At 33.5% G+C, this 26,215-nt stretch overlaps 1 protein-coding gene across 2 annotated transcripts in view; it reads right to left on the reverse strand.

Moving 5' to 3' along the window:
• The window catches only part of SMCHD1 (structural maintenance of chromosomes flexible hinge domain containing 1), a 171,177-nt gene that overhangs the window by 49,245 nt on the left and 95,717 nt on the right, over positions 1 to 26,215 (reverse strand). For both annotated transcript variants that reach the window (XM_071208495.1, XM_004455865.5), the window contains 12 exons: positions 25,427 to 25,654; positions 21,517 to 21,665; positions 20,494 to 20,582; positions 19,833 to 19,951; positions 15,461 to 15,628; positions 13,205 to 13,330; positions 12,763 to 12,842; positions 12,211 to 12,368; positions 11,430 to 11,545; positions 9,429 to 9,493; positions 1,280 to 1,367; positions 554 to 685 (listed from right to left, as the gene is read on the reverse strand). In XM_071208495.1, the coding sequence (XP_071064596.1) occupies positions 554 to 685; positions 1,280 to 1,367; positions 9,429 to 9,493; positions 11,430 to 11,545; positions 12,211 to 12,368; positions 12,763 to 12,842; positions 13,205 to 13,330; positions 15,461 to 15,628; positions 19,833 to 19,951; positions 20,494 to 20,582; positions 21,517 to 21,665; positions 25,427 to 25,654 (1,518 nt within the window). The remainder of the gene's footprint in view (positions 1 to 553; positions 686 to 1,279; positions 1,368 to 9,428; positions 9,494 to 11,429; positions 11,546 to 12,210; positions 12,369 to 12,762; positions 12,843 to 13,204; positions 13,331 to 15,460; positions 15,629 to 19,832; positions 19,952 to 20,493; positions 20,583 to 21,516; positions 21,666 to 25,426; positions 25,655 to 26,215) is intronic.

The raw sequence follows: 26,215 nt of genomic DNA on the forward strand, positions 1-26,215 counted from the left end.
TAATTCTGTGGCACTGTTTTACCTTGAGAAGAGGTGTGGGAAAGAAAACTTAAGAACCACTAACTAGTCTAAAACAGGAAAAAGCAGTTTGAAAGGAGTAAAATATGTCACTAGCAAAATTTTCCATAAGGTGAAATACCACTACAGGGCTTTACATGTTTTTGTTAATATTCTTAGCAGCTCTGTTGCTACTTGCTCTTCAGGTAATTAGCAGCCTTCAGGAGCATTCATTTTCTTCCTTAGCTATGAACTAGACATTGAACAATCAATGTAGTTCACACACATTCATAACACAAACAGGAAATGGGGGTATAAAGATAAATATTAGGAAAGGTAAGCAGATTTTTACATTTTAAGTCAGTTCTCTTCTTAGTATACCTGTATTTATTTTATGGATGTCATGTATTCTCCATTTTTGGTCAAATAAAAAGATGTTTATATTTAATTCATCTGTAAAAGTTTGCCCTGAATCTGACTCCTTGATAACAATTTTCACTCCAAATTTAAAATAAATGTTGTTACACAGTTATTTTTGGAAGAAAATTAACATTACCGTGATACTGAGATGTAAATCTTTCACCAAAGTCCTACTAGCAACTGAGCGAACATTAGAAACAGCTGGTGTGGCTGGTTGAATTTTAGGAATTAACTTCACAGGTTGATTAGGTAGAACATCAAATATAATCTTTCAAAACAAAAGAAGTACTCTGATTAACAACACATTGATGCTTTAGTGTGTAAGAGATTGAAGAGAAGAAATAATAGCATATACTAAAAGAAATATTACCTTCTAAAATTTATTTCCATTAATCACTTAAATCAATTTACTTCAAAAACTCAGGATAATTTTTTATTATTTATAATCATCTAAGAACTGAGACAGTAAAAATACAGGTAGTGAAAAAAAATTAAATGGAGGAAAAAAATTAAATGGAGATGGTGTATGTTAAAACTACCTTAAACTTAATTATCCAGAATTCTAGTAACAAATGTTATCAATGGAAAGATTTGTATATGGTTGTTATGAGCCTCATTAACATATATGTACCAAAATATTTACTAATTGAGTAAATATTTACTCAACTAATTGGAAAAGTGACTTCTGCATCAAGAAAACTTACTAAACATAATTTAAATATATGCTATTCTAATTTTCCCAATGTTTGCATTGTTAATACTTTGCATCCAAATATTAATTCACTTTTAAACAAAACCTTTCATTCTTAGCTAACTGAGAAAAATATAAATTTAACTGTGGTATATAAAGAAGTAAGCAAACCTGTTCACTGTTGAGAGTATTTGCTTTATCCATCATAAAACTAAACTGGATACAATATGTCCCCACTTTGTTAGGAATTACTTTATCCCTAGGTTAACAAGAAAGAGATGAGATTATTGGTAATTTTTAAATAAAGGGAGAAAGAATTCAAACCATCAACATTTCTGTTCCTTCCACAAAAGTAAATGAATAAAAGGAGAAAATTACTATTAATACACTGAGCTTCATTCACTCAATGAATCAGGCTTATTCCCATGTCACTGTTACCTATACATTTCACAAAACATCCAAAACAAAGGTTTTGGCAAAACTGAAAATATAGGAATATAAATCTGAGAAACTACTAATCACAGAAAAGGTTGAATTATATTGGGGGTGAATTTTGCTTCATTTCTAAATTACACATTTCCAACTGGATTATTATATTTCAAAATTCTAAGACATTGTGCTGATCTTTTACTTTGCTTCATTTTTCCATTCAAGTACTATTCTAAATATTTGACTTTATATATATAAAAGGAACTTGTTGTGATTTTCAATAAAGAACTCAGAAACTAATAAGAAGTACACTGAGTAGCCTGCTTTGATCACACAACCACAATGAGAATATGAACAACAATCCTACGTAAATCTTGCCTGATGTGTGCATTGGTATTCACGATCCCAAAGATGGCTTCTGAATGCCATTCATATTCACAAAATACTGGCATAATGTAGTGAAAAGAACATAGGCTGAGAATAGTTACCCGTCCTAAAATCACAGCACTATAATACGCATGCAACTTCGGAGAAAATTATTTAACCTTCCTCTATAAACCATATTTTATATTTTTTCCAAGAGGATAATCCCCAAAAGTTACAGTAACAATTGATGAAGACATCTGATTTCAGAGGACAGACCAACCCTTCCTGATGAAGACAACCATATATAAAATAAATAAATAAATAAAAATTGCTTGAAGTGTTCAAGAGCTAACAGGCTAGTGAAAAAGAACTCAGCCAGGATCTAAGTCAGGATGGTGGCCCAGGAAGGTAAATTTCACATATAAGGTTAATTTACTCCTAGAGGATATCCTAGGAGTACAGATGGGCCTAAAACAGACAAACTACCAAGGGAAAGTCCACGTCAGCTTTGAATCATCTCAATCCCTAAAATTGAAAAACGGTGATAATAAACTACTAGTGGGCCAGGCAACTAGCAGAAGCAAATGCAAACCTTGGGGAGGAGGAAGAGGGAGAGGGGCAGAAATACCACCCTAGACTGTAAATTATTTCTATAAATATTCATATATGAAAAGTTTGATACAATAAAAAATAACCAGATACATGAAGCAACGGAGAGAACCAGAATAAAAATCCAACAGAAAAAAGAAATAATTGAAACAAATCCAAAGGAACTACAGACACAAACTTCAATAAACTCAGGGTGACAAAACACAAGGCTGAGAATTCCAATGGAGAACTGGATTTCTAGGGGAAAAAAATGTAAATCCTAGAATTGAAAATACCAAACATATTGAGAACTCTAAAGATGGATATATGTGTGGAGCTGGCCCATGCGCAGTGCTGATGCACGCAAGGAGTGCCTTGCCATGCAGGGGTGTCCCTCGTGTAGGGGACCCCACGCGCAAGGAGCGCTCCCCATAGGGAGAGCCGCCCAGCACCAAAGAAAGTGCAGCCTGTCCAGGAATGGTTCCACCCACACAGAGAGCTGACACAATAAGATGACACAACAAAAAGAAACACAGATTCCCATGCCGCTGATAACAAAAGAAGCAGACAAAGAAGAAGATGCAGGAAATAGACACAGAGAACAGACAATGGCGGGGGGGGGGGGGGGGGGGAGGGGATAAGTAAATAAATAAATCTTAAGACAGATATAACAGCAAATTAGGTGCTACTGAACAAAGAATTAGTGAACCGCAGATAGTTTAGAAGGAAATACCTAGAATAAAGAAAGACAAAAGAATAGCAAATAGAAGATTGAAGGTAAGAGAGAGAACATACTCTGAGAAGGACTAACATTTTGTAAATAGGAATGTCAGAAAATAACAATGCAAGAAGGGGCAGAAGCAATATTTGAAAAACTATGGTGAAAAATTTTTCAAAACTGGACAAAGATCATAAGATCAAAGCCCCTGGACACCAAACCTGATAAATAAGAGGAAATCCACACCTAGGTGCATCATAGTAAAACTGCTAAAAACAAAACTGAAAGCAACCAAAGAAGGCGGGAAGGATGATTACTTTTTTAAGAGAACAAGAAGACTGAGAGCTAACTTCTCAACAGAAATGATGGGACAGTGAAGGATGGCTTGAAAGAACCATGACAAAGAACAGAGTGAAAATATCCTTAATGTATGAATATGGAATAAATATATTTTCAAATTTAAAAAAGGAGGGGACAGAAGCAGCTGTGGCTTAATCAGCTGGGGTCCCGTCTACCATATGGGAGGTCCTGGGTTTGCGTCCCCAAGCCTCCTTGTGAAGGCGGGTTCACTCCCATGCTGCGGAGAGCCGCTCAGTCTGCATGCTGAGCAGAGCCACTTGGCCTGCAGGTGTTGGGGAGAGTTGACTCAGCAAGGTGATGCAACAAAAAAGGGAGACAAGCAAAAACACAGAAGAGTATACAGCAAATGGACACAAAGAGCAGACAGCAAGCAAGCCACAAGGGGGGAGGGGAAATAAAATAAATATAGACACAGGAGAAAGCAAATGGACAGAGAGAGCAGAAAGCACACAAAAAGCCACAAGGGGGGATATATTAAAAAAATGGGGAGGATGGGAGGATGTGTGTGGCTCAAGCAGTTGGGTGCCCGCCTACCACACAGGAGGCCCCAGGTTTGGCTCCCGATGCCTCCTAAAGAAGATGAGCAAGACAGCGAGCTGGCATGGTGAGCTGATGCAACGAGCTGACACAAGTAGGCAGTCGCTGTGGCTCAAGTAATTGGGTACCACCCAACCACATGGGAAGTCCCGGGTTTGTTTCCCAGAGCTTCCTAAAAATTGAAAAAAAAAAAGAAAAAAAAAGGCAAGCAGGCAGAGAGCAGACAGCAAACAATGAGGAGGGAGGGGAAACAAACCTTAAAAAAAAAAAAAAAGATAATTCATCACCAGCAGACATGCAACAGAATACTAAAGGCACTTTCTCTGTTGGAAAATTATCCCACATGAAAGATTAACAGAAAGCGTAAATGAGTAGAGATTCAAATGAACACTATGCAAAATAGTAATCACGCCTTTATATATTTAACAAACAGAACAATAAAAGTATGTAAGTTTAGGGATGAAAAATGGAGTTTAAGTGTTCTATGACCCATGCACTGCCTGGAAAAAGGTAAAACATAGAAAGTATTATTAGACTTGATATGTCTTAGTTTGTCAGGCCTATTAAAAATACCACAGACTATTGTTTTAAACAACAAAAATTTTCTCACAGTTTAGGCCAGAGGTCCAACATCTAGGTGTTGGCAGGATCATGTTTTCTCCGAAGTCTGTACATTTTTGTTGGTGGCTTCTTGGCAATTCATAATTCAATATCTACCTCTGTCACATGGTCACCTGTCTTCTTCTGTTTCCTACTCCTGACTGTGTCCAAATTTCCTGCTTATAAGGACTCCCATCATACTGGATTACAATCCACTCTAATTCAATTTGGCCTCATTTTAATAAAAGTTTTAAAGATCCTAAATATTTACAAACAAGTTCACATCTACAGGACCACAGGTTAGGACTTCAACAATATGTGTTTGTGTGGGACATGATTTGATTCATAAGATCAAGTATACATGCTAAATCTCTAAGAAAAATCATTACGAATAATAAAGAAGTATAACTACCAAGTTAATAAAGAGTATAAAATAACAATTAAAAAAACTTTCACTAAGTGCAAATGATATGACCTTATACCTAGAAAGGCCCCCAATATTGATAAAAAAGCTAAAAGACCTAACAACAAGTTCAGCAGAGTGGCAGGATACAAGATTAATATATGCAAAAATCAGGACTGTTTCTATTCACTAGTAATGAGCAATATGAAGAGGAAGTCAGGAAAAAATTCCATTTACCAAAATGACTAAAAGAATCAAATATTTAGGAATAAATTTAACAAAAACTGTAAAGCACTTATATTCCAGAAAACTACAATGTGTTGCTAAAAGAAATCAAAGATGACATAAATCAAGGGAAGAACATTTCGTGTTCATGGGTTGGAAGACTAATATTAAGATGTCAGTTCACCCAAATTGATGTACAGATTTAATACAATCCTAATGAAAATTCTAACAGTTACTTTAGAGAAATGACAAAGTCAATTACCACATTTATTTGGAAGGGTGTGTGGGGCCCAAATAGCTAGAAACATCTCAGAAAGGAAGAACTAAGTTGGAGGAGCACTTTTACTTCTGAACTTTAAATCATATTATCTAGCTAGAGTAATAAAAACAGCAAAGTACTGGCATAAAGACAAACATACAGACCAATAGAACAAAACTGTTGGTTCAGAAACAGACCCTCACATTATGGTCAAGTGATTTCTGACAAGTCTGTCAAACCTACCCAGCTGTGGCAAAATAGTCTCTTCAACAAAGGTGCTGGGAAAACCAGATATCCATATCTAAAAGAAAGAAGAGGAAACCTACCTCACAACTTTTACGAATATTAACTCCGAATTGATCAAAGACCTAAATAGAAAGCTAGAACCATAAAACTTAGGAGAAAACATAGGGAAACATCTTCAGGACCTGGGGGTAGGCGGTGAACTCTTAAAACTTTACATGAAAGCACATGCAACAAAAGAAATAATGGATAAATGGGACCTCCTCATACTTAAACATTTTATACTTCAAAGGACTTTGTCAAAAAAAAGTGAAAAAGCAGCCCATTCATAATGGAAGAAAATATCTGGTAACCACATATGCAATAAGGGTTTGATTTTCATGCTGTATAAGAGATCACACAACTCAACAATAAAAGGGCAATCTGATTTAAAAATTGACAAAGGACTTAAATAGACATTTCTCCCAAGAGGAAATACAAAAGGCCACAAAGCACATGTAAAAATGTTCAATATCACTAGCTATTAGGGAAATGCAAATCTAAACTACAAGATCTCTCACACCTCATAGAATGGACATTTTTAAAAACCAGAAAACAACAAGTGCTGGAAATGATATGGAGAAACAGGAACACTCCTTCACTGTTGGTAGGAATGTGAACAGTGCAGGCTCTGTGGAAGACAGTTTGGTGGTTCCTTAGAAAGCTAAATATAGAACTGCCATATGAACTGGCATTCCCTCTCCTAGGAATACATCCAGAATAAGTGAAAACAGTGACGCACACAGACATTTGCACACCAATGTTCATAGTGGTATTATTCACAATTGCCAAAAGATGGAAACAACCCAAGATTCCATCAAACGATCAATGGATAAACAAAATGGGTTATATACATAAATGGAATACTATGCTGCAGTAAGAAGAAATGAAATTGGGACACATACGATAACATGGATGAATCTTAAGAACATTATGCTGAATAAGCCAGACACAGAAGGACAAATATTGTATATTCTAATATGAACTAAATATGAAGAATAAACACATGGAGTTAAACCCTAGAGTATAAGTTACTAAGAGATAGATTGAGGGCTGAGAAGGTCTACAGAAGCATAACAAGCTTGACTGTAAAAGTGTGGAAATGGATAGAGTTGATGGTAACACATTATAGTGAGTATAACTTACACTTTTTAAAAATAAATGGAATTGTGGCTGAAGGGGTAGTTTAGAGACGTTAATGTCAACTGAAAGAAAGCTAGAGAATAATTTAGGGACTGAATATCATAGTGAACCTGGAGGTGGATACGGATTGTGGTTAACAGAGCAAATACAAGAATGTACTTTTATGAACAAGAACAAATGTATGTCACTATTACTAGTGGTGAGAATATGCTTGTGCATTGGAAAAGTATAATTAATGTAACTTATGGACTAGAATTAATAGCAATCTTGTAATATTCTTATAACAATGTCAAAGAAGGTATTATATCAACACTAAGGGTCAATAATGGGGGGGTATGGGATCTTTTCTTTAGACTGAAGAAACCATCTGAAAACTTACTGAGGTGATGACTATATAACTCTGTGATTAAAGTGAGAGCCAATGAGTATACATTTTCAATAGATTCTACAAAGTATGGGGCTGTATAAAACAGTGAACCATGTGGTGGAAGATGGACTGTGGTTAATAGTACAACTCTGCGAATTTTCTCTCATGAACTATAACAAATGTACAATATTAATATACAGTGTTCATAACAGAGAGTGATGGGGAAAATATACCAAAGGTAAGCTATGGACCATAGCAGTAATAATCTGGTAATGTTCTTTCATAATCTGTAACAAATGTTTCACAACAATGCAAGGTGCTGGTGGAGAGGTGAGATATGGGAATTCTTTCTACCAGTATACATGATTGTTTTGTAACCTCACAACTTCCCTAATAAAATATACATATTTTTAAAAACCACAGTAGATAAAAAAGGAAGAAAAAAAGAGAGTAGGATCAAATAAAAAATAACAGATTTAAAAACAAATGTATTAGTAATTATATGTAGAAAATATAAACTTTTAAACTGAAAAACAGATTATCAGGAGAAAAAAACTATAGTGTAATTTACAAGATACACTTAAAAAAACTGATAGTGTGTTTTGTTATTTGAAATTGATAAACTGATTCTAAAATTTATATGGAGGAGCAAACCCCAAGATACACATGAAGGAGAATAAAGAAGGAGGACTTGTTCTACAGAATTCCATACTTATCAAGACAGTGTAATACTGGCAAAATATAGAAAAACAGACCAATGTAACAGGGAGGCCTAAAACAGACTCACACATGTATAGATACATAATTTATTACACAAAGAAAGCACAGCAGAAAAATGACAAACATTGTGACAGACATACATTATTTTCACTCATTTAAGCATATCCAGTATATGAAAATATATTTCATTATATTACAAGTGTAACAGAGTGATTTTTTTTTAATGAAGGGAAATTCATGTAACATTAAATTAAGCATTTTAAAGAATACAATTCAATGGGCATTTAGTATATTTATATCATTGTGAACCACCAATACTTAATCCCAAAAGTGTGGGATTATTTTTAAAGATTCACTACTTAGTTCAAACTGATGCCTTGGAGTGCTAAATCAACATTCAATTAAAATAAATTATGTAAATATTTTTGGAATATAATGAAATAGCCCAATTCTTCCACATTTAGAAGACTCATACTTTGAAAGAAAATTTAATAAATTATAAAGAAGGCAGTATGCTATGTATGGGATATCTAAAATCAGTCTCATGCAATAACTCTGGAATATTTCTAAAAGATCTAAGGTAATATTATTCAAAGTGTGGTTGGAGCTCAGGTATTGGTCTGAACATTTTGTTACTGGTCTGTAACAAGATAATTACAAAACTTGGAAAGTTTAGAAACTTCTACACCAATGTGACATTGCCTCAACAATCCAGTTTGTGTTTGGTGAGCTTTTTGTTTTCTCTTTCCTTTTTTACAAAAAGCATCAGTCTATGACAAATGGGGAATTAAAAAAACAAAACAAAATTGGTTCTTCCCCACAGATAGACTGAAAAAGCAATGAACTAATAAGAAGCATTTTAATCCTACTCATGAAGATTCAAAGAATTTTAAAATGAAAAACAGAACAAAAGCCTTAGAAATAAGGCCTTCAAAACCATTTTTCAGATTTGAAAATGGGGCCCCAAAACAAAGATGCATAATGGTCAAAGTCACATAGTTAAACAGCAAAAAGCTAGTCCAGTTTTCTAGTTTTACTTCATAAAACGTTAACTTTAAAATTACAGAAATCTCTGTGCTCCCATAATGTAAAGTAATTCTTCTTTTGAAAGCTAATCTAGCCATGACAACAATCTGCCCCAAACCATTTTACAAAGCTTAAAAACAAATAAAGCACACACATTTTATTTTAAAAAATTTCCCCACAAATTAATTTTAACACTTTTCCATTATTTCATCATGTATTATTTTCCCCTAGGTGAGCAGGCAGTTATGTGCAAGGGTTGAAATATTTAACAAAATATGCACAGAAATATATAAATACCTGAAATAGAAGCAGCCATCTTCCTTGTCATTATCTTTTATTTTATTACAACCAAATGTTTCTGCCTAGAAAGGGGAGTAGGAGAGAAGGAATTGCAAACATTTAACAGTATATTTATAATGAAAACTTATATATCAAACTGAATGTGCATCCAGATCACATTTCGATTTATAAAAATACATGCATATACTTTTTTTACAAAGTTTGAAAAACACGATAGTGAAATCAGACACAGTGGAATCACATCCCATTATTAAAGGATACACAATGGATCTCTGAAGCAATATTATTTTAAGGTAACAGACTTTATGGACTGGTGATCTAACTTAAGCTAGTTAGTTTCCTAAACAGATGATCAAAACTAACCATAATTGTTGAAACAGATTATTAAATCAGGATCCTTAAATAAGGTTTAAGATTCAGTTTTCAATTTGAGATTTCATATCTGTGTTGTCCAGTGTGTTAACCAACAGCAGCTATGTGTGGCAACTGAGCACTTTTATTTGTATGTGTAAAGTATAAAATACACACCAAATTTCAAAGATTTAAATAAGAAAGAATTCATAATTCCATTAATAATTTAATATTGACTATATATTGACATATTTTAATATATTAGATTAAAAATACATTAAAATTAACTTTTACCTATTTCTTTTTTTACTTTTTTAATGTGGCTAATAAAAAACTTTAAATAGTATGTGTGACTAGTATTATATTCTAATCTGACAGGCTGTTTTAACTAAATTGCCACTCAATGAGATTATGGTACTGACAAGTGCTTAAGATGTCTATTCCTGTATTGTTCTATAAATTACCTTTGTTTCTCAGGCCTGTTTAAGGTAGATTTTCTGTGACTTTCAACCAAGACTTTAACTCAACATTAACTTCTGTCTCCACAACCTGAATCTTTTAAAAAATTTTTAATAAATTTTTATTGTGGAAACATACACATAACATAAAATTTGTCATTCTAATCACTTTTATGTGTACAGTTCAGTAGTATTAAGTATATTTACAATGTTGGGCTATCATCATCTCTATCCATTACCGAAACATTTTTCTTCACCACGAAACAGATACTCTGTAGCCCCTAAGCAGTAACTTCTAATCTTTCTGTCTCTATGAATTTGTTTATTCTAGATATTTCATATAAGTGGAATTAGACATCATGTATCTTTTTGTAGACATTACTGCTTTAGACCCCCAAATTGAAGTGTCTATCACATCTCATTTCATTTTCTGTATTACCCCTTAGTGATATTTAAGGTTCTTTGCATTGTACTACTGTCCTTTAGACAAGGCTACTTTAAAGGACAAATTATCTCAATGTAAGCTACTGCTTCTCAATAACATCAATACTTCTTTTAAAAAAACTTTTATTAGGGAATCAGCTGAGGCTCAATCAGTTGGGTTCCCGTCTACCATATGGCAGGTCCTGGGTTCGCATCCTAGGACCTCCTTGTGAAGGCAAGCTGGCCCGCGTGCCGCGGAAAGCTGGCGCAGCAAGATGAACCAACAAAAAAACGGGAGACAAGCAGACACAGAGAAAAAAAAAACATGCAGTGAATGGACACAGAGAACACACAGCAAAAAACAAGCTCCAAGGTGGGGGGGCTAAATAAATAAATCTTAAAAAAAAAAAAACTACTTTTATTTGATAACATAGATAACACAATTTCCATTTCTACCATTCCAAGTGTATAATTCAATAATAATTACATTACCTGCAATCACAGTGGTATTAATTACCATCACCACCATCCATTACCAAAGTTTTCACCACTAAGCTCAGTACCCATTAATCAATAACTATCCATGCTCCCCTCTCCCCAGTTAATTTTGAAACATACCTTGATGCATTTTTTAATATCCCAAGGATAGAGCAATTTGTAATTCTCATATGTATACACATTGTACTTCTGCATTAAATTGTATTTAATTTTAAGTTAAACATTAAACAAGCTATTACAATTTCTAAGATTTCTATCCAGGACTCACATTTGCTGGTGGTCGGGTTCCACTGCTAGATAGTTTCCACATTTTCATGGAAATGCGTGTTGAATTAATATTTTTAATGATACTTTCATCTTCAGAAATAACACTTATCATAAAATCTGTCACAGTAAACATTAAAAATTTATTTTATTTCAGTCCAATTAGTAGATATGGTCAAATAAATGTATTTCTTAAATCAAGCATCTTCTTTAATGTTAACAAAATTCTGATGAAAATAAAACCACTCTTTAACCACAATTCCTTAACAATTTGTCTATAAAAACTCATTGAAAATTGTCATATTTATCATTGTAACTAAGAGCTGAGCACAGTGCCTAGATAGAGAAGACATTTAGTAAATGTTTGTTGCTCTGAATATCTTTAATTATAAATACTGGTGTGATGTATTTCCATCCCAATTAAGTTAAAAGTTCCTGGGTCTTATGAGTTTAAGCTTAATGTTGCCACATCATATTAAGTTCTTCATTTTTAGCAGTGCCTATTTCTTTTGCAGAATTTCACAGTTCAGTGAAATGTCCAGACATAAACTGAACTAATTACAGGCTATCCGTTTATGTTTCAATTTTCAGTTGACTCAACATTAAAGGAAAAAAGGCTATAGGGATGGCAGTAGACACGGTCAAGTCAAATGTATTTTCTTTGCCATTTAATAGGCAATATTATTTGCATGCTTTTTATCTTGCTGACATCTAAGATAAATAACTTATTCCAATAATGTAAAAGGCAAATTAGTATAAGTACTTTTAAAAACTGAATTACTCACCAGTGAAGAGACTTCCTGCTAAAAAGGAAGCATCTTTATCATATTTAACATTGAGACGAATGGGTTTTTCAGGGTCTGGAAGAATCATTAACTTAATTACAGGTCCTTCTATGGTATTCTTGTTATAGATGCCTTTAACCTGCATAATATGTTCTCCCCTAATCACAAAAAAAGAAAAAGGGGGGTTTAAATTAAACTAGCCATAATGTAAAAATTGAGACAATTTACACAAAGTTTAATTCCTTTAGGAAACGAGTTCTCTTCCCAATTCTCACTCATTTTACTCTCTAACTGGTGATTTGCTGTACTTTTGTAGAAAAGCACAGACAACTCTACATGCATACATTAGGGATGGTTCTATCTGGAGTTACTCAGTATATAGCACATGCAAATCTGAAAGGTAAAAACCCTGCTACTTCCAAACTCTACTCCAGTTCAATACCAGGTTCTGATTAACACTAACTAGAAGGCTGGCAATTACTGTGAACTTCAGCAAGTAATAAGAAAAATAAACATGCATAATACCAACAACTGTCAATTTTCATTTCTTACCTAGGTGCAAAAACACTGAACACTCCCAAATTAGCCCTGCCCTTTTCATCTGTTTTATGCTGTTGGTTTGAAGGAGTGAGCTAAAAATAAAACAAAACAGGCAATTAGAAAATTCTAAAGATCAATAAAGTTATTTTCCTTTTAACAAGCACTTCTATTATAATTTTATTTAAAACCATATTTGCACATACTTTCTAAACTATAATTTTCTAATCTGAACTAGTTGAAATGATGTAAACTTGTAACCACACTGTAAGATATAAACTTTACTTCCTCAAAATAAATTACGAAAAAATTTTTGGTTGATTTAAACTAAGCAGTAGTAAGGTTACATACACTATAATAATAATAATAAAAAGAACTGTGACACTTTAAAACATTATTGGGAATAAAATGCAACATTTTAAGTAAGCCGAAATGATTTAAAGGAGTTAAAACTTACCTTTAAATTGCTAGCTTTTATAATATTTATTTTAACTTGTGGTACGGGTGCTGGATTATCCCATTGATCACAAAGTTGAACAATAAGAGGATTCTGTAATTCTTTTCCATTTATCACTGGAATAGACTATAACAGAGAATATTTTAAGAAGCACTAAAACATATGTGCCAAACAATATAATTACCACTTCTATAATGATCACTTAATGTATCTCTGTTCTACTCACATGGCTTCTTTCATCAAATAAAATCATTAAAACCTATTAAAATGGACAAAAAATTAATACTGTGCTATGGGACTTTTAGGTTTTTTTTTAAAAGACACCATTGAGGCTAGTTTGATTAATGCTTTGCTACCATGAAATTCACATAGCCATTACATTTATGTATTTCTTCTGCCAAAGTTTATAAAAGTGTGAGGGGAGCAGATGTGGCTCAAGCAGTTGAGCACCTGGATTTGGTTCCTGGTGCCTCCTAAAATCAAAAACAAAACAAGCAACTGAAAAAAAACCAACTCAGGGAAGCCAATGTGGCTCAGTAGTTGAGGGCCTGCTTCCCACTTTTGAGGTCCCAGTTCAATCCCCAGCCCCAGTACCTTAAAAAAAAAAAAGTCTGAATTTTAAAAAAAGTGCTGATAGTTCTCAAATATAAACATATGATAGTACTTTATTCATGATTACATAATTATCTATCTTTCAAATAGTAACTACTTTTTTAGGTTATCCTTCAAAGAATCACTCCAGTTGATCAGGAGTTTTCTGGGAAACAGTGAAAAAAGCAGATCTGGATCATTCTTGAATACAAATCTGTCCTCTGCCACTTTTTTCATTTTGGCATATTATTTAACATTTTGGGAGGTCAGTTTCCTCATTTATAAAATTAGAATGATAATATATCATAAGACTATTGAAGTGTGAAAATACATCTATGTGTGTATTTATAAAATATTTTTTTATATTTATGACACTTAGATGTTAAATCAGTTCTTCTTTTCCACTTAGATCCTGTGGAGGAAAGGTGAGTCAATACAAATTAGAAAATTCTAGGAAAATAGATATTACATGATTTCTTTTCCAGCCTTATCGACATATAACCATATCACTAACAGAATAAGAAATCAGTTTTAGGTTTTACTTTTAAAGTTTCTGGATTTCCATAGTATCTGAAAATAAATTTTATACTTAATATTTGAGATAAAAAGTTATCATTATATTTGGTATTCACCAGAGATCACAGAAAAATATGAACACATCAAGCATTTTTCTACCTACAAGATATACATACACCTGTTCCTGAATATAATCAACTGACTCAAGAGGCACCCAAAAAAGTATTAAATTATAAAATATAAGTGCTCCCAAATAAAAATAAACTGGTTTTTCCTTATTCGAGTATAATAAAAAATTTTAAAAATAAGTTTTTAATAAGCATACTGCCACATACTAGTTTCACAAATCAAAAAGAGCAAAATCATACCAAGGTACATTCATATATATTTTCCTAGATGACCTGTTCCTTTACTAGTACAATTTCATCTAATAACATTCATGTGAGTTCCTTTTCCCTCAAAAAAAACACAAAAGTTATCATACCAACAATTAAAGCTCTCCTACAGTTATCTGAGTACCAGAATCTGTAAATTTAAAATTAGTTAGGGAAGTGACTGAGTGCCTGCTTCCCATTATGAGGTCCCAGGTTCAATTCCCAGTACCTCCTTAAAACAAAAAAAAAAAAAGTTAAAAAAAGTTTAGTGAAAAACTAATGTAGATAACAGATTTGACAGACATTTGCAAAAGTAATATTTAAAATTTAAGTATTTGTGTTGGACAGCATACTGAATGGGTGATAATGCCTTGATACCTGGAATATACTTTTTAAAAACTCCAGAAAAAAATTTGTTAGTAAGAAAGAAAAATGAAATGGAACTGGTAAATTCAATAACTGTTGAAACTGGGTAACTAGCAAATGGGGTTCATTATAGTATAAATTTTCATGCATGTTTGAAATGTCTGTAATAAAGTACTCAAAATTTGAATTATTCCACTAAATATTTTTTAACAAACTAGGGACACAGTGATGAATCAAATTAGTATTAAGAAACCTCATATTACTTTGTCCTTTTGCTAGTTAATATTACTATAACTGTTGTTAGCTGCTGATACTTCAACAAAATTTATCTATTTGGATCCACCAACAATACAAAAGTAATAAGGCTTGGGATTGTAAATTCACTCAATCAAGACAGGAAATTACTTACATCTTTTAATTCAGGCCAATCTATAAGGAGAAGTTTAGCAGGAGGTCCAGAAATCAGTTGCACTCGAATAAAGTCAGAAAACTCACGCCAAGTAAAACAAAGATCCTTATTTCCAGGAGGACCTGGAATAAATTTGATGCCTCTTACACTTATACTTTGTGTGTTTTCCTAGTGAGGAAAAGTAGATTGAGAAATGAAAGGTAATGTTTTGTACATATAGATGGCTTATCTGGGAAACATAACAGCAAACAATATATATATGCCAATGTTGGCATACCATGATTTCCATTTCCACGAGAGGAAAAAGAGGATTTCTTTTTGATGGAGGAGGGATCCAAAATGTTCTGGCTGCAACTTTTACTTGGTCTTTTATTAATTTACTTCTTTCTTACATTGCCTTCTTTCAGTTCCCTGAACAGTCAAACATATGCCTACTCCACAGTTTTTCCACTTGCTCTTCTCCTCCGCTTGCAACATCTTTACCAGATACATAAGTGGTTTTTCTTTGGGTTTTGCAGAAATTATATCTTAATCAGAGGGATCTTCCCAATTACCCTTTAAAAGGACCTTCTGTGCCTTTATCATAATTTTCTGTTCTTCTTTTCACTAATCTATCTGTTGCATGTCCTTCCCATTAGAAGGCAATCTCTATAAAGCAGGGGTTTTGATTTGTTACTGCTCAATCACTTGTAAACTTGGTAATGTGATTAAATGATATAAACTGATTTCATACTGGCTTGAGAACTATAGCATTCATATTTTAACAGTGCCCCTTAATGACTTAATCATCTTATTTTCCACTAAGCACAAATCTACTTCAACAGATTTTCAAAATTAGAGATAAAACTTCATGTTTTCTATTCTGAAACAACAGTTTGTAAAACATTTTCTGTAACAATGAAACTGCAAAATATAATCACAAATTAATCTTCCTGAATTACTCAGGAGAAGTTACAATATTTAGAAAACAAATTAAATATTCATTAGTAAACTTTTTAAAAGTTCAAAATATGGACATTTATTCTGGAATTCTGTATTTAATAACAAAACAAAGAAATGCCCTTTAGAAGATGTGATTTCTGTTTTAATTCACATTCTATAAGTTCTTCTGGTATTATTTCAAATTTGGAAAACGAAATTTGTATAAGCACTTACAAACACGTAAGTACAAATAGAGTATAAAAATTTGAAAATGAGCCAAGATAATATACATCAGCTGTAATGACAAAAAGCAGAAAGAAAATCAATTTGGCTGGAGAATATGAGCTATTGGGGAGAAAAGTGTTAGATGCTGCTAGAATAGAATACTACAGGTTATTAGAGACCATTCCAAGGAGACGGGATTTTAAATTTAGTGGAATATAAAATGCTGACATGTCTGATAGGTGGCATAAGATGAGAACTAAAAACTGCCCTCTTGATTTGCACAGGTAGAAGAGAATGGAAAAGCATGATCAGAGTGGCTTGCAGGAGTAAGAAAAGAATGTAAAAACAGAGAATACATGCAACTCTTTCAAAATTACCCTATAAGAAGAAGATCAGAAATAAGGCAGCAGATAAACAGGGATGCATGGCCAAAGGAAATTTTGTTTTTTTTATTTGGGGGGGGGGGTGTAGGGGTGTGGTTTAAAATGAATATTATAATATGTTTATATGGTGATGGGAATGATCTAATAGAGGAGAAAACTGAAGATGTAGGAAGAAAAAGTACAATTTAGGAACAATTAGGTGAAAGAAGATGGGAGTCTATACATAAGGTGAAAGAAGAAGGGAATGTTCATGCATAACAACAGAAGCACAGGCTGTTTTCTGATTTCATCAACACATGGAATAAAGTTAGATAATGGAAGAACCTGAAGGTCAAAGAGGAGATTTTATCTTTACAGTGCAAAGAAAACATCATTAAAAGTTCTTCAGCAGAGTAAAGATACAGTGAAAAATGGTATCCTAAAAATTAGGAAACAATAGCATAACAAATTAATGGAGAAAGAAGACAAAAACTCTAGTTAGAAAGGGCAAAAAGGAGGCCATTCTCATGATCTGTCCATCAAGTAAAAAGTGCAATGGAGGTCTGTGATGGTTAGGCTATTGTGTCAACTCAGCCAGGTAATTGTGCCTAGTTGTTCGATCAAGCAAGCACTGGGCTAACTAATACAAGGGTATTTATGGACTTCAGTTACCATTGACTTTACTGCAGTGGTAAATCATAGATAGCTGGTTATAATTACAACAATCAGGGAGATTGCCATCAGCAATGAGTGCTGCTTAACCCAATCAGCTGAATGCCTTAAAAGGGGAAGTGATTCCACTATTGAGAAAGAATTTCCCAGTTCATCTTTGGACAGCAAACATCTCCCAAAACTCATCAAGGACCTTCAATGGACTTTCACTGCAGCCCCTGGTTGCAACCTGCCTGCGGAATCTGGACTTGTGCATACCCAAGGCTGCATGAGAGACTCTTACAGAATCGCACACTACAGACAGCTATCTCTTGTTGATTCTGTTTCCCTAGAGAACTCTGATTAATACAACCCTAGAGAACCCTAATACAAGGTCTAAAAGAAGAGTTTTAAGGCATTTGATGCTCTAAAAGAATTCAGCTTTCTAAGTCCTGACAGAATTCCTACTCTGTCATCCGCTTTGGCCTGGGAGGTTCTTGAAGCCCTAACTCCAATATCTCTGTAGCAGTTTGATATGGTTATGAATTCCAAAAATAGATATACGATCATTCTTGTAATCTGATCTGGGCATGACTGAGTTATGATTAGGGCACTGAGTCCCCACCCCTTGGTGGGTGTGGACTCACAGATAAAAGGCATGGCAAAGAACAGAGTTGAGGGTTTCTGATATGGGAGTTTTGATGTTGGAGGTTTGATGCTGAAGACTTACACTGGAGCCCCCGCAAGTAAGCTCACAGAGGAAGAAGCAGCCAGTCCCAGGAAGAAAGGAACCTTGAACCCAGAGAAGAGAAAGCCCCAGGAACATAGGAACCCAGGAAGCCTGAACCCTTGTAGACATTGGCAGCCATCTTGCTCCAAACAGACTTTGGTGAGGGAAGTAACTTATGCTTTATGGCCTGGTATCTGTAAGCTCCTACCCCAAGTAAATACCCTTTATAAAAACCAACCAATTTTTGGTATTTTGCATCAGCACCCCTTTGGATGACTAATACAATTTCCTTTTTCCCAAAGCTGTCTTGACCTCTCCAAGCAGAGTACATTATGCCTGTTTTTTTTTTTTGTTTAAAACTGAAAGAATTCATCCAGGGTTCTTGTTTCTCAAGCTAACCTGAATTAACCGTATAGCTGTAAGCCTTAACAATTCATTTTTTCCTTACTATCTCATGTGATGTAGAGGGTGAGCACCATGAAATTCAATTTTACAGCTACAACAAAAAGACCTTTACATACATGTAAAAATATTTATGGCTCAATGGACTAAGTAAGATATTAAAAATGGCAGACGACAACGCCAAAACCATAGCCAGTCTAATAGAATAATGTGGAGGACTGGAGAAAATTGAACAACTTCAAAATCATGAAAATGAAGATATCTACAAATTGGCCTATGAGATCATTGACCAGTTATTCCCTTTAGATGATATTCATGAAGATCGTAGCCTTGTTCCAGAGGCAATACAAGGTGGAACATTTGGTTTCAATTCATCTGCCAATCTACCAACAGAAGGATTCCAGTTTTACAAAGATGTTGTGGAAGTTAGGCCCAATGCAGCACTGAGATATACACATACACACACACACACACACACACATAAAAAGACTTGATGCATTTAAAAAAAAAAAATTATAGGGTACAGATGTGGTTCAAGCAGTTGAGTGCCTGCTTCCCACGAAAGGACTCAGGTTTGCTTCCCTGTGCCTCCTAAAAACAAACAAACAAACAGAAAAAAACAGCAACAACAAACAACAGGCAAAACAAATAAAAAAATTAACTCAGTGGACCCCATTTGGCTCAGTGGTCAAGCGCCAGCTTCCCACATGTAAGGTCCCACGTTCAATCCCCATCCCCAGTACCTCAAAAAAAAACAAATTATGGATAAAATGAGAAGATGTCTGGAATGTGCTTCACAATGATATATGGTAAGGGGGAAGAGGGCAGGAGTATAGACAAAATAAGATTAGCCATGATTGCTGAAGCTGAGTGAGAGGTACATGAGAATTCTCTATACTGTTCTGTCTTCTGTATATATTTGAAATTCCTATACCTTTTTATTAAAGGTTTTAAATGCCTTTTATGACTTTTCACTTTAAACACTAAAATCGAACTTTTCTTACTCATTTTAGTTCTTCCCAAATATTTTGCTATACATAAAACAATGGTATAAACCAACTGTTACAGAAAACAGCCATACCTGAAAAGTAGTTTTCAAATTTGAGCTATCAAGTCCAACTCCAGCAACTCCCAAAGCAGATAAAGAACTTGGTGAAAATGCTTGAATCTGATTTCCATACTGATCTGTAACTATTATAACTTTAAAAAAAAATAAGGAAAATTTTAAAGAAATCTTTTTCATAAAATCAACTTAGAAGCTTACACTTAAAAAACCACTTAATTTTGTTTTCTTATTTAAGTAATTTTTTGGTAAAAATGATTTTACTCTTTTTTGTAATTGCTACAAAAATATAACTCAATCTATAAATGTATATTTATATTATATATTTAGCATGATGCAGAAGTTAATTTTTTTTTCACCATGAAAATTTTAAGGATTTTAACATTATGCAATAGTATATAGATAAAAAATGCATAGGATACACAGGACTCCATTGCTATATTTTAAAAGTAACTACTATTCTAACAAAAAGCAACATATTTTCAAAAAACTATTTTTGCTAAACTTATTTCCCAGGTTTGTCAGCCTGAGCAAATATGGTCAATCTTCCAACAATGGATTTTAAACCAGTAAGACTCTATAAATCTAAAGCTTTCCTTTCAGATTATGCACACCAAAGCATGAATATAAGGAAACATTACAGAAGTGCTTTAAAGAAAGAAAAGCATGCCAAACTAACCAATTTCTCCTTGAAGCTCTTGGCCCATCTGTACTGTTTTTCCTCCTTTCAACTGACATTTTAGATGTTTAGGTTCATCTGGAAGTGGTCTGAAATTGGTTAACAAATTAAAAGGCTTTAGTTACACCATTAATTGCAGAAAAAAAATGAAGTAGGTCCAATGTGCTAAGAAGTAACATACATATCTAACATTCATATTCTACATTTTAATATAAGCTCCCCCCTCCAAATACCTTTTATATATATTTTATATTTATAGTACATAGCTATTATATCCAAAAGGAAATGGGGAAAAGAAAGCTTGCATAATGATAGAGAATACAAACCAAAAAAATTACAGAAGTGTTAGGTCATAACATGTACGCTGGATTTAAAGAAAAGTGTGACAATAGAGCACCAAGAAAGAAAACAGATGGGCCAGGAAAAGTAATTCATCAAAGCATCTGGTTGTGGTCAAAGAGAAGTAAGTTTGAAATGTTTAATCACAAATATGGAGTTGTTCTAAATTTAGGGAAGAGTATGGAAATGGGAGAGGAATTAACATGAAGGAGGTTACTGGAAAAAAGGGGGCCAAGGAATTGATAGGTCACAGTGTTAGGTTTTTATATAGTCATTTAAATCTTCTCCCTTTACTATATTCCAATATATTAGGTCTGGTTGGATTCAGCTTTGACAATCATCACTAACCATGAAAACATTTTTCCTTCTGAAAATTAAATCACACTGCATCTTTTGTATTTTTAATGTCCTTATCATTTTGCAGGTACTTTCATTATTGCTTGCACTACAAGGACTTTCCTTTAATGAAGGTTCTAGTTCTTCTAGATACTAGAAGACCAATTAAGCAAAGAGTAACAGTGAAAACAGGAATGAGTTCCTAGCTTTATTCACCTAACTTATTTCACAGAAACTGCAAGATTTTCTACATTAAAAACAACTTTTACACAGGTGTATTATAGAAATTTATTTTTGTTGCCATAAACTGAGTTTTGAAATATCTCAAAATATAATAAGCCCACAAACCTTACTGTAAATGCACTTTCCAAAGACACATGATCATCTTGGAATGAAACCTGGCAATAGCGCATATCTTTTACAGATGTCGGTACTTGTACATCAGGAAGTAGACCCTGGAGCAAGTGTTCTTTGTTAATCTCAGGAGTCCAATTAACCTAGAAGAGAAATTATATTTAAGAATAAAATAAAGCATAGTCTGTCTAAGCCCTCCTACTGCCACTTACCTTACTAAAGACTTATTTTAATGTTAAATTATAGCTCATCTCCTTCCATCCCCAAAGGGGAAAAATCCCCACTAGACCACATATTACTATGGTAAAAAAGAATCTTTTTTTTACCTTTGCTGTTAATGTTCTGATATCTTCCAAGGGAACAGAATAAGAATTTTTATTTTAACTTTTGAACATTTATTGCCCAGATGGGTTCAAAATTCTTAACTGTGGTCCCAATATATCTGTATATAGAATACCACTAAAAAAATTTTATTGGCATGATTATAATTACAGATGTGTGAAATTTCTAAACTTTAAAGCGTAACATAATCATGTATATTTATGTATAAAACATATATAAATTTTACTTTATTTAAAACATATGAAAGAGATAATTTTAAATAACACTAGACATAATATAGAACTTGTTTTGTTAAAAATCTACAGTATACATTCAAGTAAAGGCTAAACTTCCAATGCCAACTATATTTGAGACAAAAATTAAACATTTTCAATAATCTGTTTCCTAAAAGTGCTATTTTGAATACCTATAAGAAACTCATTCTAGTGCTTTTGTTTCCAAGCAAACATCTACACATTCCTTTGTTCATAGAACCAGATGCTTCTGTTACTAGAAATACATATCCAACGCTTTTATATCCTTTTAAATAGATTTAAACATTCTGGCTCTTTGGGGTGAAGACAGGAAGTCCAAACAAACAAGAATAAGAATTTTTAAGTCATTTCTTTAATTAGAGCCTTATCACAAAAGACCATCACTGGGATCATTAGAGTTTAAAGATAAACTGTAAATCAAGTCATATGACTACTTCTGAGAGGTAATATTTCATTTTTTTAAAATTAATCTTATTTACAGAAGCTTTGAGTAAGATCTAGGTGAACTCTTATTCAGTAAGGTAAAAAAAAACAGTTACATAGAATTCATCTTGCTAGTCATTCTTTAGTTTCAATCCTTTCTTTAAAAAATTTATTTTATTTACTTATTTCTCCCTATGCCCTCAATGTTTGCATTTGCTGTGTGTTTGTTGTGTGCTGGTCTTCTCTCTCTCTCTCTTTTTTTTTTTTTAGGATGCACTGGGAATTGAACCCAGGACCTCTGTTGTGGGTGGGAGGGGCCCAATCACTTGAGACACCTCCACTCCCTGATTTGTTGTGTATCTCATTATGGTTTCCTCGTGCCTCTTGTTGCATCAGCTCACTGTCTTGCTTGTTTTCTTTAGGAGGTACTGGAAACCAAACCTCGGACTTTCCATGTGGTAGGCAGAAAATCAATCGCTTGAGCCATACCCATTTTTGTCTTAATCCTTCCTGAGGACCTTTAGCACTATCTTAATTTTACAACTTTTGCATTTCATATTTTAATGTATTACTTGATTCATTTTTAAAGTTGGTATTATCCTACTCAATCCTAATTTTAAAATTCTATCCATTGTTATTTGAAACTTTTTTAGCTAAACTTTATCTTTGCTTTTAAAGCCTTCTATAGTTGTGATTATTAAATCACAGATATTATATTTTGAATTCTTTAATCTGTTCTAACCTTCCTAGCCACCTTTTAATCTTTTTAAACCATCCTTATTTCTTCATCTACTTTTATTTAATTTTAGTTTTTCATTTGTTTGCTTGCTTGTTTTTTGTTTGTTTGTTTGTTTGTTTTTAGGAGGGACTGGGGATCAAACCCAAGACCCTATACATGGGAAGCAGGCGCTCAACCACTTGGACTACATCCACTCCCTACTTTTATTTTTATAATGCAGGATAAAAGGCAAGCAAGAGTTATGTAAAAAAAGATGAAGGCTTCTTCCCTTACCCTAACCTGCAACCCCCTCAATGGATTCCCAACCCAGTTTAGGTTGATATTCCTAAATCTTGGCTTCATTCTGTAAAGACCACAAAACGACTATAAAGACTGTACACTTAATTTAAAAGTAGTATTTAAAATCTCACTGACAGTAAAGAGGTGGATGTTTTTAAATCTTTGGTGCCCAAGAAACACACACTACTACATTAGAGACAGAATGTACAAAATGGAGGCACAAACTTAGAGAATGACAAAGAGAAGATCATGTACAGGGAGAGGCTCTCTAGTGAACATTTCTTCTCAAACTTGATAGGAAAACCGAAGATGCTAAGTTCCTAAAAGATATTACTTTAAAAAAACAAAAAAGCAAACCAAAAGCCACGTTCCTGGCACCTCTTGTAAACTACTCAGCTTCAAACCTGTTGATAGGTAAAAATGGCTTGTACCCAAGCAGAGTCAGGAATTCTTCTTTCCTGAGCCTCCTTTTTCCTTAATTATGGAAGGAAACAATAAATGGGCTGGAGCAAAAGCTATTCCAAGTATATTTTTAAAAATAAGATTGGTTGCACTCCTGCTAAAAATTGTATTAAAATATCAGATTCTATACTTGGAAACTCATGACATAAAAATAGTATACAAAATTCCTACATCATGTCCAACAATGCTAACTCTCTAAAAATGTAATCAGAACCCTTTCACAAATTTTGGTTCTCTCAAGATGGGAAGATGTTTCTCTCCAAATTCTATAAAGAAACCTGGATTTTCACCACATTCAAGATTTGAGTTTTATCTCTATAGATGTCAGGGGAAAAGTATCACAGTTCTGTGATAATGCTTGTTTTATAAGTGCAAATTTATTCCAACACAATTAATAATAAAGGAAACAATTTAAACATAAAGCAGATTTCACTTTTGCTTATGCACAATTTCATTCATGAAAAGAATAGGTGAATACAGAGAACTGCACCCAGCTGAATCAAGTCTTGTAGGAATACATATGTGTTACTGTTTCTCCTACTCCTTCATTAGGTTTCTATCTATTTTCGAAATGGATCACTAACAAAGTTTGAGTGTTATGCCTCTAATTCCTACCTTCTCCGTAAGGTATGTGGTTTTTATTGTATGATTTTGCTTAGAGAAGTGCTTTTTTGCAATGTGTATGAAGCATCAGAGAATTGATTGCACTTTTAAAAGACAAAAAAGACTGTTCACTACTCTTTTAACCATAAATGGAGTGCTACAGAGCTGTTCACTTTATATGATAAAAATCTTTTTGCCATTTTTGATCTGGTTCAACATGTCAAGCTTCAACATGCAGATTTATCCCATCAAGGTACACAAGGCACATTCAGATGACAGCAATCTGTAAGGCCCAAGGGAAGTTACTGAGGAATGACACAGAACTATTTTCCCCAATGGTAATGCTTTTAAAAGAGTGGTACATCAATTTCAAATGGCCAAATCAGGGCTCTGTAGTTAATGGGGTTTCACTGTTTGCCTTTAACAGAACTTTCATTTAGTGCTTTCAGAATAGCTACAAATGTATTACTATATGCAATAAATATACCTTTTTGGTAAGGTGATAGTCTTGATTGTGACTACAAAAATACAATTGGTCAAAAGTGCAAAATTAAACAAAATGACAACTGGAATTTTGTTTAAGTGTCAAAATTACTTTCCTAAGTAAAAGTTCGTCACATACGAACCCATCCATATTTCAACCTAATCCATGAAAAAAATCTTACTTAGCCTAGAATTTTAATAATAGAATTATTTTCCTGTGATAAGCTGCTTCTTAGGTTACCCTAGACAATCTTCTTCAGTCCTTCAAGCATAAAACAAATAAAATCTTGCAAATAACCAATCTGTTTGACATACTTACTTTAATTTTTTCTGCTAAAGCTGAAGTTATATGAATTTCTCTTTCTCCTTCATCATACATTTGAAAAATAAGATTATGCATAATATCGCCTGCTATCCAATTAACTTCATCCTGATGTTTGATCTGGATTGCCTTTTGTCCTTCCACACTGAATATCTGAAGTCTTGCAACATGGCTACTGGGAAGCAACTTAATAGTCTTCTCCACAGCTGCCACATCTTTACAACTCTAGGAAGATGTAAAACACAAATACATACTGAAAGGCATCTGTACTGAAGACAAATATTTGGCTTTAATGATGAGTTCTTTATATTGCTGAAGAATCTTAGCTTCAATACTGTGAAAGGTCATCTTACATAATGTTACATTCGGAGGCTTTGTGATTAAGAGGGCATTATACTATTAACAGTGCCATATCTTATACCATTGAGATATACATAATGACAGTGGTCACATATTTAAGACCTGAAGCTAACATATTTAGACTTAAAAGGATTCCCTTCATCTTACTGGTGAATATATTTCAAAGTTTTGAAAATCTTGTGAAATTTTCATCTTATGACACAAGTTCAGTGATTAACATTTATCAATAAGAAAAAAGATTTAATAAGAATATTCCAAAAAAAGAGACAAGCAGTTGCCATAAAATATTAGGTTACACTGAAGCTTCCATGCCTTTTCAATTCATAACACATTGTGGTAAGTGAACAAGGTTGCTGACAGCCAGAGAAGGGCTCAAGATTTCCTGAAGGCTAAGGAGGTGAAGATACTGGTTTACCCATAATTTAT

This window comes from Dasypus novemcinctus, chromosome 16, assembly GCF_030445035.2.
Source record: "Dasypus novemcinctus isolate mDasNov1 chromosome 16, mDasNov1.1.hap2, whole genome shotgun sequence".
In the NCBI taxonomy this organism is placed as follows: Eukaryota; Metazoa; Chordata; class Mammalia; order Cingulata; family Dasypodidae; genus Dasypus; species Dasypus novemcinctus.